Consider the following 15,695-nt stretch of genomic DNA (forward strand, 5'->3'; position numbering starts at 1 on the left):
TGTTTTAAATTTAGATTCTATATGTTTAATCACAATTTTGAATTTGGATTAATCATGATTAATCACAGGTTGTTATTAGAGATGTCCGATAATATCGGATTGCCGATATTATCGGCCGATAAATGCTTTAAAATGTAATATCGGAAATTATCGGTGTCGGTTCCAAAAAGTAAAATGTATGACTTTTTAAAATGGCGCTGTACGGAGTGGTACACGGACGTAGGGAGAAGTACAGAGCGCCAATAAACCTTAAAGGCACTGCCTTTGCGTGCCGGCCCAATCACATAATATCTACGGCTTTTCACACACACAAGTGAATGCAAGGCATACTTGGTCAACAGCCATACAGGTCACACTGAGGGTACCCGTATAAACAACTTTAACACTGTTACAAATATGCGCCACACTGTGAACCCACACCAACCAAGAATGACAAACACATTTCGGGAGAACATCCGCACCGTAACACAACATAAACACAACAGAACAAATACCCAGAACCCCTTGCAGCACTAACTCTTCCGGGACGCTACAATATACACCCCCGCTACCCCCCACACCCCCACCTCAATCCCGCCCCCTCCAACCTCAACCTCCTCATGCTCTCTCAGGGAGAGCATGTCCCAAACTCCAAGCTGCTGTTTTGAGGCATGTTAAAAAAAATAATGCACTTTGTGACTTCAATAATAAATATGGCAGTGCCATATTGGCATTTTTTTCCCCATAACTTGAGTTGATTTATTTTGGAAAACCTTGTTACATTGTTTAATGCATCCAGCGGGGCATCACAACAAAATTAGGCATAATAATGTGTTCATTCCACCACTGTGTATATCAGTATCGGTTGATAAATCGGAATCGGTAATTAAGAGTTGGACAATATCGGAATATCGGATATCGGCAAAAAAGCCATTATCGGACATCTCAAGATTTAGGCGATCATTTTTTGTGTGATTATTCACATTGTTATAACGATTAATCATTATTTTTGATTAATTATTTTTTTTAATATCATGAGGCGATCATACAGTATGATTACTGTTAAATGTGGCCCTCTGAGGGCAGCCATAACTGAAGTGGCCCTCAATGAAAACGAGTTTGACACCCCGTTACATTAGTTGTTTTTTTATTATAAATATATATTTTTTTTTACTAATGGCAATATTGTAGAAAATGTTAATAGTTCTTTTAAAAAAAAAACATGTTCTCCTATTCCGATCCACTCTATAAAATTAAACAACATTAAGCAGTAAAAGCACAGATTACAAAGCCAAAAGTGGCCATCTTTCTTACAGGAACCATTATAGACAAATAATGTATTTATAGGAGTAGAAATATGCCAGATTAATTGCTTAAGAGACCATGTAACCTTTCTTTAAAAGGTAATGAGGAGGCATCGGCTTTGACTAATGACCCATTAGGACTATAGTTGACTACAGCAACCACTTCATTCTTTTTTCAACAATTCTGAGCCCTGTACTGCTAAATGCTGGTACATGCAGGGCTTTATTTCAATGTATAATGATCACTTTTACACATACCATGTCTCACAGGTACACCCTCCACATTTTAAGTGCACTATATCCTCTCAAGGGACAGTATACTTCAAAAGATTATTCAGTGCTCCTCAATTATTTTCTGTCATGACCCCCACGAGGAAACAGAAATGTATTTGGTACACGGTGTAATGATAAGTGTGACCAGTAGATGGCAGTCAAACATAAGAGATACGTGTAGACTGCACTATGATGGCAATATGACTCAAGTAAACAACACCCACATTTTATATGTTCCATTGAACATATAGAACATTACACACGGCGCTCAAAAATCTATACAAATGTTTTACTAGGACTTTGGTAAGCTATGAAGCCACACCGCTTGATGGATTGAACTGTGCTTCAACATAGGAGTATTATTATGGTGTGCGTATAAGGTAAGACATATTATCTGGCGTTTTGTTTCGCAATATTATGCAAAAGGAACTTTTCTTACCTTCTAGTACATGCTGATCTGTATTCGGGATCTGCATAAGTCCTGAAAAATTGTGCGCGTCCGCTTTTGTAGTCCGTGGCGACTCCGTAGTCGATAAGCTTCTTCTTTTTCTCTATCTTCTTGTTATGTGACATTCATCCTCCGCTGTTGCCATTTCTAATATAAAGTAGTGTAAAGTTCTTACTTATATCTGTCAGTAAACTCGCCATGGAAGCGCTAAAACATACCGGTGTAGTGAGTTTACATTATTCACTCAAGGAACTTTAGTTCCGGTCGGACGTTTTTTTCACGGGACACATTTCCGGCCTCGTTGTTGCACTAGTGAGCCACGGATGAGGAGATGCTGCTCCATTATTGATTAAAATAAAGTCTGAATGTCATTAAAACAGTTAGCGCCATCTTTTGACACTTCTTCCACTCCCGTCCTTGCACGCTACACCGCTACAACAAAGATGACGGGGAGAAGACGCTGTTGAAGTGGAGGCACGTAAATAAGACCGCCGTCAGAAAGCGACTTGATGATGATGTGTAAAACATCATCTATTCAACATTTTGACCAAAGAACCACCATCACATGTTATGTAGACCACAAGGAAGTCTTTTACATTTACAAAAAAATCATAATAATATGACTCCTTTAAAGGCCTACTGAAAGCCACTACTACCGACCACGCAGTCTGATAGTTTATATATCAATGATGAAATCTTAACATTGCAACACATGCCAATACGGCCGGGTTAACTTATAAAGTGACATTTTAAATTTCCCGGCAAACTTCCGCTTGAAAACGTCTATATATGATGACGTATGCGCGTGACGTCGATGGTTGAAACGGAAGTATTCGGACACATTGTATCCAATACAAACTGCTCTGTTTTCATCTCAAAATTCCACAGTATTCTGGACATCTGTGTTGGTGAATCTTTTGCAATTTGTTTAATGAACAATGAAGACTGCAAAGAAGAAAGCTGTAGGTGGGATCGGTGTATTAGCGGCTGGCTGCAGCAACACAACCAGGAGGACTTTGAGATGGATAGCAGACGCGCTATCCGATGCTAGCCGCCGACCGCATCTATGATCGGGTGAAGTCCTTCGTCGCTCCGTCGATCGCTGGAACGCAGGTGAGCACGGGTGTTGATGAGCAGATGAGGGCTGGCTGGCGTAGGTGGAGCGTTAATGTTTTTAGCATAGCTCTGACGAGGTCCCGTAGCTAAGTTAGCTTCAATGGCGTCGTTAGCAACAGCATTGTTAAGCTGGAAAGCATTAACCGTGTAGTTACATGTCCATGGTTTAATAGTATTGTTGATTTTCTGTCTATCCTTCCAGTCAGGGGTTTATTTCTTTTGTTTCTATTTGCAGTTAAGCCCGATGCTATCACGTTAGCTCCGTAGCTAAAGTGCTTCACCGATGTATTGTCGTGGAGATAAAAGTCACCGTGAATGTCCATTTCGCGTTCCCGACTCTCATTTTCAAGAGGATATAGTATCCGAGGTGGTTTAAAATACAAATCCGTGATCCACAATAGAAAAAGGAGAAAGTGTGGAATCCAATGAACCCTTGTACCTAAGTTACGGTCAGAGCGAAAAAAGATACGTCCTGCACTGCACTCTAACATTCCTCATCCACAAATCTTTCATCCTCACTCAAATTAATGGGGTAATCATCGCTTTCTCGGTCCAAATCGCTCTCGCTGCTGGTGTAAACAATGGGGAAATGTGAGGAGCTCCACAACCTGTGACGTCACGCTACTTCCGGTACAGGCAAGGCTTTTTTTTATCAGCGACCAAAAGTTGCGAACTTTATCGTCGATGTTCTCTACTAAATCCTTTCAGCAAAAATATGGCAATATCGCGAAATGATCAAGTATGACACATAGAATGGATCTGCTATCCCCGTTTAAATAAAACAAATTAATTTCAGTAGGCCTTTAATGCGCCTTATATATGAAAAAATATTGAAAATAGACCATTCATCGGCAGTGCGCCTTATAATCCGGTGCGCCCTATGGTCCGTATGCTGTAAGTATACATGTAATGCTGATAGGATGTTGATATATTCCCGTGTAGATGAAGAATGACTCATAATCCTCACAAAGACAAAGGGGGGTGGAACCAAGTGTCCTTTTAGTGTCTTTCTTGCCATTTCCGGGTCTAATCTGGTTAGGTTAGGTTACTTTATTAGCACCCGAAGGTAAACTTGTTGTGCAGCCAGCAAGATCAGGACATCCATTGAACCATACAGAGTAGGTAACATATGAGATGTGCGATACAAAGACCTAGCACATAACACACATCAAAAACATTGCCAAGATCACAAAATAGTCCATGTACTCCAAGTTCCCCATAAAATAAGATTAGGGACAAGCCAGAATAAAACACCATAATAAAAGGATACATAATAAAGGAATAAATAAAATAATAAATTGCAGTAAAATAAATATAGGCAAAAATAGGTATTTAGTTCTGTGATGGCAGCTGGGACAAGCTACATGTGTACCCTTTTGTTTTGCCTCTTGGGACTACAAACCTGCGTCCAGATGGGAGAAGCTGAACATTGTTGTGTGGGTAGTGACATACGTCAGTTCAAATGAGGAAGCTATCCTCACTACCTGGTTGTTGTAGCGCACGGGTGTCAAAGTCAAGGCCTGCGGGCCAGATCTGGCACATTTTTTTTTCATTGAAAAAATCCAGAGGCACACCACCAGCAGAAGTCATTAAAAAACGAAACTCAGTTGACAGTAAAAAGTCGTTGTCGCAATTGTTGGATATGGATAAAGCATAACCAAGCATGCATCACTATAGCTCTTGTCTCAAAGTAGGTGTACTGTCACCACCTGTCACATCACGCCCTGACTTATTTGGACTTTTTTGCTGTTTTCCTGTGTGTAGTGTTTTAGTTCTTGTCTTGCGCTCCTATTTTGGTGGCTTTTTCTCTTTTTTCGGTATTTTCCTGTAGCAGTTTCATGTCTTCCTTTTGAGCGATATTTCCCGCATCTACTTTGTTTTAGCAATCGAGAATATTTCAGTTGTTTTTATCCTTCTTTGTGGGGACATTGTTGATTGTCATGTCATGTTCGGATGTACATTGTGGACGCCGTCTTTGCTCCACAGTAAGTCTTTGCTGTCGTCCAGCATTCTGTTTTTGTTTACTTTGTAGCCAGTTCAGTTTTAGTTTCCTTCTACATAGCCTTCCCTAAACTTCAATGCCTTTTCTTAGGGGCATTCACCTTTTGTTTATTTTTGGTTTAAGCATTAGACACCTTTTTACCTGCACCCTGCCTCCCGCTGTTTCCCACATCTACAAAGCAATTAGCTACCGGCTGCCACCTACTGATATGGAAGAGCATTACACGGTTACTCTGCCGAGCTCTAGACAGCACCGACACTCAACAACAACACATCATTTGCAGACTATAATTACTGGTTTGCGAAAAATATTTTTAACCCAAATAGGTGAAATTAGATCATCTCCCACGGCACACCAGACGGTATCTCACGGCACACTAGTGGTTGAAAAACACTGATTTACTGTATATATATTTTTTTATCATAATTTTTTTTTTTTACATTAATCTTCATATGTGTTACTTGTACTTTATTCTTCATCTCGGCACATGGTTCTTACTATTTTACAAGTGTGGAGGGAGATGTGGCCAGCGCTGCCTGCAGGAGCTAAAGTCACCACCTCTGTCCATGGTGCTGAGGACAGAGCACCATCAGACGGGGGCGTGGCGGTGCTGACGGCGAGACACAGCTGGCAGGTGATTAGATTTCACAGGTGGTACGTGTTAATCTAATCATCTGTTGTCTTTAACGGTAAGCGGCCGGGAGCAGGAGGGGAGAGAGGATACGGACGTGACTGAAAAGTCACGTTCTTCTAGAAGAGAAAACTTTTGTTGACAACATTATCATTAAAAACCTTGTTAAACCTGCACGGTTGGCTCCGGTGCCGTGTCTGACAGTGGGATTGCTAGGAAGCCACTTCCACAACAAGTTCAATTATTTTTATTTTCCAACGCTCCTCAGATGAGCCATTTCTCTCAGGGGTTATCGGCCGTGCTTGTGGGGGCCCTTTTGTGACAGCGTCCTGGTGGCCATAGTCTGATGACCTCCTGGTGCAGATGTGATAGTGTTTACTCACATGGCTCCTCTGTACTCAGCCATGCAATCATTTGTTCATATAGTTGCATATGTGTGTATGTTGTGTGTGTGTTTTTGGTATATGTGTCTGTGTGTGCGTATGTGATAATGGGCGTGTGTGTGCAGAAAACATCGCACAGGGCGATGTGATGCGTCTAGTGCAGTAGCCTTGGAGTAGTAGTACCTGTAGTTAGTGCATGCTGCATGCCGCTTTTGCTTGCTATGCTGCATGCTGCTTCTGCCTGATACTCATTGCTTTCAGCTAGTGCCGCCGGCTAGCCCTCTGTCTCAGAGGGCGAAAAGAGGAGCCGAGTGCATAAGCCTCCTCAGCCGGTACATAGCCTCTCCATTGTCAAGACTCGTACATGCCTCCTCGTGGCCACACACGGTAACTGGAACCTCGCGGTTCCAGGCTAAGTTGTACGGGATCTCGGAGCAGCAGGGGGCCCCAGAGACGGGGCATGCAGGCCCACCGGTGTGTGGACATGCCCTGGTGCCCAGTCAACCCCTGTCCCAGCTATGGGTAAATAACCCCAGCTATGGGCGAATAGTGAAAACCGCCTCAACGGTGGACCAGGCGGAAGATGGCGGCAGCGGAATGCACCACAACGGCTGGGAAGGCGGATGAAGGCTGCAGCAAAGACGGGTCCCCAGTCGTCTTGGTTTCCATGCCACTGGACCCTGGCCCGCTCAATGCCAAGGACTGTGTGGTGGCTGACCGTGCACCAGTCTCCCCACATTAAAAGATTCCACGCACAGGCGTCCTCCATATAGGGAATCCACCCTAACATCCCTTGGAGGACAGTCATACTCGTTTCGAGTGACCGCCGACGACGACGACGACGACGATAATGGGCGATCTGGGTCACCGGGGGGTATTGTTTTTAACTTTGTAAAGCACTTTGCGTTGCATTTCTTTTATGAATTGTTGCGTCTGACCAGCCTTCCCTCTCAGGGAATTAAAGTCACTGGTCAATCCCAAGTTCTTTAGATGACATATATGCTGAGTAAGAAGGACCATCAAGACAGAATAGGAATATTATCAAGTTTTACTAAAGCTTTAGGAGACCGGTCCACACCAATGCGGTCATACCGGCATCTCGAAATGGTCTAACATTCAAACGGGAAGAGACAATTTATTGAATACGAAAACAGTCCCCTCAAAGAAAGGAATGCCTCCCCCTTCCCCAACACTGATAAGATAAGGAGGTGGATGCATCTCTCTCACATTCCAATGCCTAAAACACTACACAGACATCTGCAGACAAAGAGACACAAGTATACAAAGTATACAAACCCCGTTTCCATGAGTTGGGAAATTGTGTTAGATGTGAATATAAACGGAATACAATGATTTGCAAATCCTTTTCAACCCATATTCAATTGAATGCACTACAAAGACAACATATTTGATGTTCAAACTCATAAACTGTATTTTTTTTTGCAAATAATAATTAACTTAGAATTTCATGGCTGCAACACGTGCCAAAGTAGTTGGGAAAGGGCATGTTCACCACTGTGTTACATGGCCTTTCCTTTTAACAACACTCAGTAAACGATTCGGAACTGAGGGAACTTATTGTTGAAGCTTTGAAAATTATTTCCCATTCTTGTTTTATGTAGAGCTTCAGTCGTTCAACAGTCCGGGGTCTCCGCTGTCGTATTTTACGCTTCATAATGCGCCACACATTTTCGATGGGAGACAGGTCTGGACTGCAGGCGGGCCAGGAAAGTACCCACACTCTTTTTTTACGAAGCCACGCTGTTGTAACACGTGCTGAATGTGGCTTGGCATTGTCTTGCTGAAATAAGCAGGGGCGTCCATGAAAAAGGCGGCGCTTAGATGGCAGCATATGTTGTTCCAAAGTGTTCCTGAGCCCATGTGGTGATATCCTTTAGAGATTGATGTCGGTTTTCGATACAGGAATCGAAGGTCACGGTCATTCAATGTTGGTTTCCGGCCATGCTGCTTACGTGGAGTGATTTCTCCAGATTCTCTGAACCTTTTGATGATATTATGGACCGTAGATGTTGAAATCCCTAAATTTCTTGCAATTGCACATAGAGAAATGTTGTTCTTAAACTGTTTGACTATTTGCTCACGCAGTTGTGGACAAAGATGTGTACCTCGCCCCATCCTTTCTTGTGAAAGACTGAGCATTTTCTGGTAAGCTATTTTTATACCCAATCATGGCACCCACCTGTTCCCGATTTGCCTGTTCACCTGTGGGATGTTCCAAATAAGTGTTTGATGAGCATTCCTCAACTTTATCAGAATTTATTGCCACCTTTCCCAACTTCTTTGTCACGTGTTGCCGGCATCATATTCTAAAGTTAATGATTATTTGCAACAAAAAAAAATGTTTATCAGTTTGAACATCAAATATGTTGTCTTTGTAGCATATTCAACTGAATATGGGTTGAAAAGGATTTGCAAATCATTGTATTCCGTTTATATTTACATCTAACACCATTTCCCAACTCATATGGAAACGGGGTTTGTACATGGAAAAATACTAGCTGCTCCAAACATGACTATGAATAAAGAAAGAACTCTTAAACATGTATGCATTCTCCACAGTATGAAAAGCGCTTTATAGATAAAGCTGGATTTGATTTGATTTGATTTGAATGATTGTGAACGATAGGCAAACATTTCCAAAAATAGTGCAGTTCCCCTTTAAAGGCCTACTGAAAGCCACTACTAGCGACCACGCAGTCTGATAGTTTATATATCAATGATGAAATCTTAACATTGCAACACATGCCAATAAGGCCGGGTTAACTTATAAAGTGCCATTTTAAATTTCCCGGGAAATATCCGGCTGAAACGTCTCGGTATGATGACGTATGCGCGTGACGTAGTCAGTTAAACGGAAGTATTGGTACCCCGTAGAATCCTATACAAAAAGCTCTGTTTTCATTTCATAATTCCACAGTATTCTGGACATCTGTGTTGGTGAATCTTTTGCAATCTGTTTAATGAACAATGGAGACTGCAAAGAAGAAAGTTGTAGGTGGGATCGGTGTATTAGCGGCGCACTACAGCAACACAACCGGAGGACTTTGTTGGAGAGCAGACGCGCTAGCCGGTGACCTCACCTTGACTTCCTACGTCTCCGGGCCGCCAACCGCATCTGTGATCGGGTGAAGTCCTTCGTCACACCGTCGATCGCTGGAACGCAGGTGAGCACGGGTGTTGATGAGCAGATGAAGGCTGGCTGGCGTAGGTGGAGAGCTAATGTTTTTAGCATAGCTCTGTGAGGTCCGGTTGCTAAGTTAGCTTCATTGGCGTCGTTAGCACAGCATTGTTAAGCTTCGCCAGGCTGGAAAGCATTAACCGTGTATTTACATGTCCACGGTTTAATAGTATTGTTGATTTTCTATCTATCCTTCCAGTCAGGGGTTTATTTCTTTTGTTTCTATATGCAGTTAAAGCACGATGCTATCACGTTAGCTCGTAGCTAAAGTGTTTCACCGATGTATTGTCGTGGAGATAAAAGTCACTGTGAATGTCCATTTCGCGTTCTCGACTCTCATTTTCAAGAGGATATAGTATCCCAGGTGGTTTAAAATACAAATCCGTGATCCACAATAGAAAAAAGGAGAGAGTGTGGAATCCAATGAGCCAGCTTGTACCTAAGTTACGGTCAGAGCGAAAAAAGATATGTCTTGAACTGCACTTTAACGTTCCTCATCCACGAATCTTTCATCCTCGCTCAAATTAATGGGGAAATTGTCGCTTTCTCGGTCTGAATCGCTCTCACTTCTGGCCGCCATCACTGTAAACAATAGGGAACTTTGCGGAAATGTTCAGCTGACTACGTCACGCTCCTTCCGGTAGGGGCAAGGCTTTTTTTTTGTCAGATACCAAAAGTTGCGATCTTTATCGTGGTTGTTCTATACCAGGGGACGGCAACCTTTACCACTCAAAGAGCCATTTTGGCAAGTTTCACAAATTAAAGAAAATAATGGGAGCCACAAAAAAAATTTTTAAATTTAAAATGAAAAACACCGCATACAAAGCTTAAATGCTTTGTGCTATGTTAACCAGGGGTCTCACACACACACGCAGCGGCACGCACTTTAATGTGGAAATTTGATGTTACTGCGGCCCGCGAGTTTTGAATGACTGGCGCTTGATCGCGTCATACTTGCCAATCCTCTCATTATTTCCGGGAGACTCCTTAATGTCAGGGAGTGATGGCTCTGCTTTTGGCGCCCTCTACAGCCTGCCCAAACAGTGTACCTGCTCGACCACATGTAGAATGCAGTTTCAGCTTGCTCACGTAAGCGACAGCAAGGCGTACTAGGTCAGCAGCCACACAGCTTACACTGACGGTATAGCCGTATAAAACAACTTTAACACTGTTATGTTACAAATATGCGCCACACTTTGAACCCACACCAAAAAAGAACGACAAACACATTTCTAGGGAACATCTGCACTGTAACACAACATAAACACAACACAACCAATACCCAGAATCGGGTATTGGTTGTGGGGGGGGGGGGGGGGGGGGTTGATGTGTGGGGGGATTTGGTGGTAGCGGGGGTGTATAATCTAGACCGGAAGAGTTAGGGCTGCATGTGATTCTGGGTATTGGTTGTGTTGTGTTTATGTTGTGTTACGGTGGGATGTTCTCCAGAAATGTGTTTTTCATTCTTTTTTAGTGTGGGTTCACAGTGTGGCGCATATTTGTAACGTAACAGTGTTAAAGTTGTTTGATACGGCTACCGTCAGTGTAAGCTGTGTGGCTGATGACTAAGTATGCTTTGCTGTCTCCTGTGTGTGCAAGTAAAAGCTACATTCAACATGTGGCTGGGCTGGCACGCTGTTTGTAAATGCTATAGAGAACAATTTCTACAGTGCAATCAGGGCACTCCCTTAATTTAGTAATTAGAGTGAAAATAGGATTATATTATCCCTGGGAGTTATCTAGGAGAGGCACTGAGATCCATAAGTCTCCTGGGAAAATCGAGGGGGTCGGTAAGTATGCAGCTGAGCCGCATCAGAGTGGTCAAAGAGCCGCATGCGGCTCCGGAGCCGCGGGTTGCCGACCCCTGTTCTATACTAAATCCTTTCAGCAAAAATATAGCAATATCGCGAAATGATCAGGTGTGACACATAGAATAGATCTGATATCCCCGTTTAAATAAAAAAATGTCATTTCAGTAGGCCTTTAAGTATGGCCTCTCGAGATGATGTTGGTAAAAACCGTTTGACTTACGTCTGACGTCCCTGAAGTAGATGGTCTGCCTGTTGGGGTTGAGCAGCTGGATGACCGACTCGTCGTTATTCTTCACCCTGCAGCTGATGGTGGCCGTCTCGCCCTCCACCACTGTCACGTTGTCGGTTGCCAGGTTCTGACCTTCCACTTCAACACAAACACACACAAAAACACACCGTATGAGCGACGAGCGCTACAGTCTGGACATTTACAGCCGACCAAACATTTGCCCGGCGTCAACACGGCGCGACAATGCGAAACTACCCAAACAGCCTCATGGAGATTGTGCAGCCACAATCTAATCTGTTTAATATAGGAGCCATGTTTGTCACTATCGATCTCTCCCCCGGAGCGTGGGCCCCCGTGAGTCAGCGCCAGATGGGCCGCGAGCTGGGCTGCCCACAAAGGGGAGACAAAGGAGGAGTGTTAGGAGGGAAGTAGCAGATCAGGGCGGGGAGGAGGAGGGAGAGCTTGATGCTGGTGATGGGCTAAGCTTTATCAGAGCCTTCCATCTGAGCCGTCCATGTGACCAATGTGTGCTCAGCGTGCTGTCTTGGCATCCAGGAGCAGCTCTCGGCACACGAGCGCCGTTCTCCCGACAGGACCCGGGCCCTCGTCGCCGTAACTCACGCCTCGGCTTTTGTCTAGCGTGTTGTCTTTAAGGAATTTAGAGAGCATTTAAAGTCTCACTGTGCTTTTTATCCCGCAGAGGGGGGGAAAAAACTGGGGAATACATTAGAACGGGGGTCAGCATGGCCCTAGTGCAGGCCTGGGCAATTATTTTGACTCGGGGGCCACATTTAGAGAAAAAAATGTGTCTAAGGGCCGGTATATCTATTTTTAGGAACACTAATATCAATCAATCAATGTTTATTTATATAGCCCTAAATCACAAAAGTCTCAAAGGGCTGCACAAGCCACAACGACATCCTCGGCACAGAGCCCACACAAGGGACGTCGATGTGAATGACAATGAGAAACCTTGGGGAGGATCGCATATGTGCCCCCCCTTTCTAAGTACAGTCCCTAGTGCAGGGGTCACCAACGCGGTGCCCGCGGGCACCAGGTCGCCCGTAAGGACCAGATAGTTCTAAAAAAAATTAAAAAAAAAATAAAAATTTGAAAAAAAAAAAAAAAAAAAATTTTTTTTTTTTATTTTTAAAAAAATTAAATCTACATAGAAAAAACACAAGATACACTTTCAATCAGTGCATCAACCCAAACAACCTCCCCCATGCACACTCATCCACACAAAAGGGGTTATTTCTTTCTGCTACCAATATTCTGGTTCCCACAACATAGACAACACATCTGCAAGGGACACAGTCCCTGAAGCACACATGATTGTATAGGCTGCTGGTCCACTAACATTTTCATTAATTACTATTTTTTATGTAATTATTTTTATATTGTTTTACTTTCTTTTTTATCCAAGAAAATGTTTTTTTATTTATTTATCTTATTTTATTTTATTTTTTTTTAAAAAAGGGCCTTATCTTCAACAGACCAGGTTGTCAATGAAATTAGATTTTTTTAAAGGGTTTTTTAAACCAGGCCCAGTCCAGATAATGTCCAAGTCGGACTCAGCAACACACACCTTCATTCATGTACACAGAAAAAAATTAGGGAACACAACAGATTGCATATAATTTATAAACAAAACACTTTGCATTCCGTTCGAAAGGACGTTCCCTTTAGATTTCCGATCCTTAACATTTTACATTTATCATAATTAAGCTTAAGGCCAGATTGCTGTGAAAATATGTCCAAAAGATTAAGAAGGTTCCGCAAACAATGAGGAAAAATCTTGTCTTTGTGAATCAGCCTTTTCTGACATGAACTCCATCAAAAACAAACACAGAACACGCCTCACTGATGCACATCTGCAAGACTCACTCAGAGTTGCAGTGTCAAGTTACACACCAGAGTACAACACACTAGTTAACAGCATGCAATGCCAGGCTTCCCACTAACTGATAAAGAAACAGATAACAGATTTGGTGTCCAGTTCAAAGTGTGACATGATTTAAAAATTGGAGAGTTTACTTTTGTATTTTACATGAGTTATTATTTGTACAAACATGGTGCAAAGTAATTCATGATTTGTTAAAAAATGTTAGTGGCTAGCTAGTTAAAATGGGATATTGTGATTTCACAAGACTGTGTTAGAAGTGATCATTTGAAAATGTTCAATTTGAAAAATGTGCACTTAGAGAAAATATAAAAATAAAGTGTTGCATATTGATATTTATCTGTTTCTATATATATTTATTGTGAGAAATCATTAAGATGATCAGTGTTTCCACAAAGATAAATATCATTAATTATTAATAATAACAGAGTTAAAGGTAAATTGAGCAAATTGGCTACTTCTGGCAATTTATTTAAGTGTGTATCTAACTGGTAGCCCTTCGCATTAATCAGTACCCAAGAAGTAGCCCTTGGTTTCAAAAAGGTTGGTGACCCCTGCCCTAGTGGATCCAACATAACAGTGAGAGTCCAGTCCATAGTGGGGCTAGCAGGAGACCATCCCGAGAGGTGACAGGTCAGTAGCGCAGTATAAAACCTCACAATAATGTCTGATTGAATGCTAAAAACATTACGACAGACCGCCTTAAAAAACGTAATGGAATTTTTACGTTTTTCTATGAACGATAAAACCCTGAATATTGACAAAATATGAATGTCACACCCCCTTTCGATCGACATATTTCACAATCAAGTGAAACGCAACAAAAATGCAACAAACAGTGAAATATGAACACGAAGGGTACAAAATAAACCCACCTACAATCTGATACATCTGATATTTTTAGCTGATTTTCCCCCCAGGGATCAATAAAGTACTTTTTTATTCTATTCTATTCTATATTTCACTAAGCTTAAGAACTTTGTTGTGAAAATCTCCTTCCGCGTCTGTGGAAACGCTTCCCGCCCACACTACTTGGTGCCTCGTCTGAGCTGCTGTGACACATAGTAACTAATTAGATGACCATAGTAACTAATTAGATTACCATAGTAACTAATTAGATGACCATAGTAACTAATTAGATTACCATAGTAACTAATTAGATGACTATAGTAACTAATTAGATGACCATAGTAACTAATTAGATTACCATAGTATCTAATTAGATGACCATAGTAACTAATTAGATGACCATAGTAACTAATTAGATTACCATAGTATCTAATTAGATGACCATAGTAACTAATTAGATGACCATAGTAACTAATTAGATGACCATAGTATCTAATTAGATGACCATAGTAACTAATTAGATGACCATAGTAACTAGTATATCATCCATAAGTGCAGATTCCAACCATTGAAATACTTTGTTATAGTTGAAGACTTACGGTCATTAGAAAACATGACTGCACATCATAATGGCGGCGACAGTTTCCCTCTTAAAGATCTAAAAAAACTATTTGGGAATGTCCGGCGGGTCAGATTGAAAAGCTCAACGGGCCACATGTGGCCCCCGGGCCTTAATTTGCCCAGGTCTGCCCTAGTGCATACTTGCCAACCTTGAGACCTCCGAATTTGGGAGATGTGGGCGGGGTATATATATATATATATATATATATATATATATATATATATATATATATATATATATATATATATATATATATATATATATATATATATACATATATTAGGGCTGCAACTAACAACTAATTTGATAATCGATTAATCTGTCGATTATTACTTCGATTAATCGAATAATAATCGGATAAAAGAGACTAACTACATTTATATCCTTTCCACTATTTCATTGGGGGGAAAAAACAGCATACTAGCACCATACTTATTTAGATTATTGTTTCTCAGCTGTTTGTAAATGTTGCAGTTTATAAATAAAGGTTTATAAAAAACAAAAATAAATTACATTTTTTTAAAAATATATATATATAAAAAAATAACAAAAAAAGTAGCCTCTGCGCATGCGCATAGCATATATCCAACTATTCGATGACTAAATTAATCGGCAACTATTTTAATAATCGATTTTAATCGATTTAATCGATTAGTTGTTGCAGCCCTAATGTATATATATATATTAGGGCTGCAACAACTAATCGATTAAATCGATTAAAGTTAAAGATTCTTCTCACTAAGCAGAGATCCAACGAATCGATGACTAAATTAATCGGCAACTATTTTAATAATCGATTTGTTGTTGCATATATATATTAGGGCTGCAACAACTAATCGATTAAAGTCGATTATAAAAGTAGTTGGCGATTAATTTAGTCATCGATTCGTTGGATATATGCTTTAATATTGTTAATGTTACACCCGTCATAGTGACGTCACTGTTA

The 15,695-nt window shown here is 41.3% G+C and overlaps 1 protein-coding gene across 8 annotated transcripts in view; it reads right to left on the bottom strand.

Moving 5' to 3' along the window:
* The window catches only part of cadm1b (cell adhesion molecule 1b), a 621,285-nt gene that overhangs the window by 190,118 nt on the left and 415,472 nt on the right, over positions 1 to 15,695 (bottom strand). For all 8 annotated transcript variants that reach the window (XM_062059921.1, XM_062059918.1, XM_062059920.1 and 5 more), the window contains one exon: positions 11,367 to 11,513. In XM_062059921.1, coding sequence (XP_061915905.1) covers positions 11,367 to 11,513 — 147 coding nt within the window. The remainder of the gene's footprint in view (positions 1 to 11,366; positions 11,514 to 15,695) is intronic.

Source organism: Entelurus aequoreus, linkage group LG10, assembly GCF_033978785.1.
Source record: "Entelurus aequoreus isolate RoL-2023_Sb linkage group LG10, RoL_Eaeq_v1.1, whole genome shotgun sequence".
Classification (NCBI taxonomy): Eukaryota; Metazoa; Chordata; class Actinopteri; order Syngnathiformes; family Syngnathidae; genus Entelurus; species Entelurus aequoreus.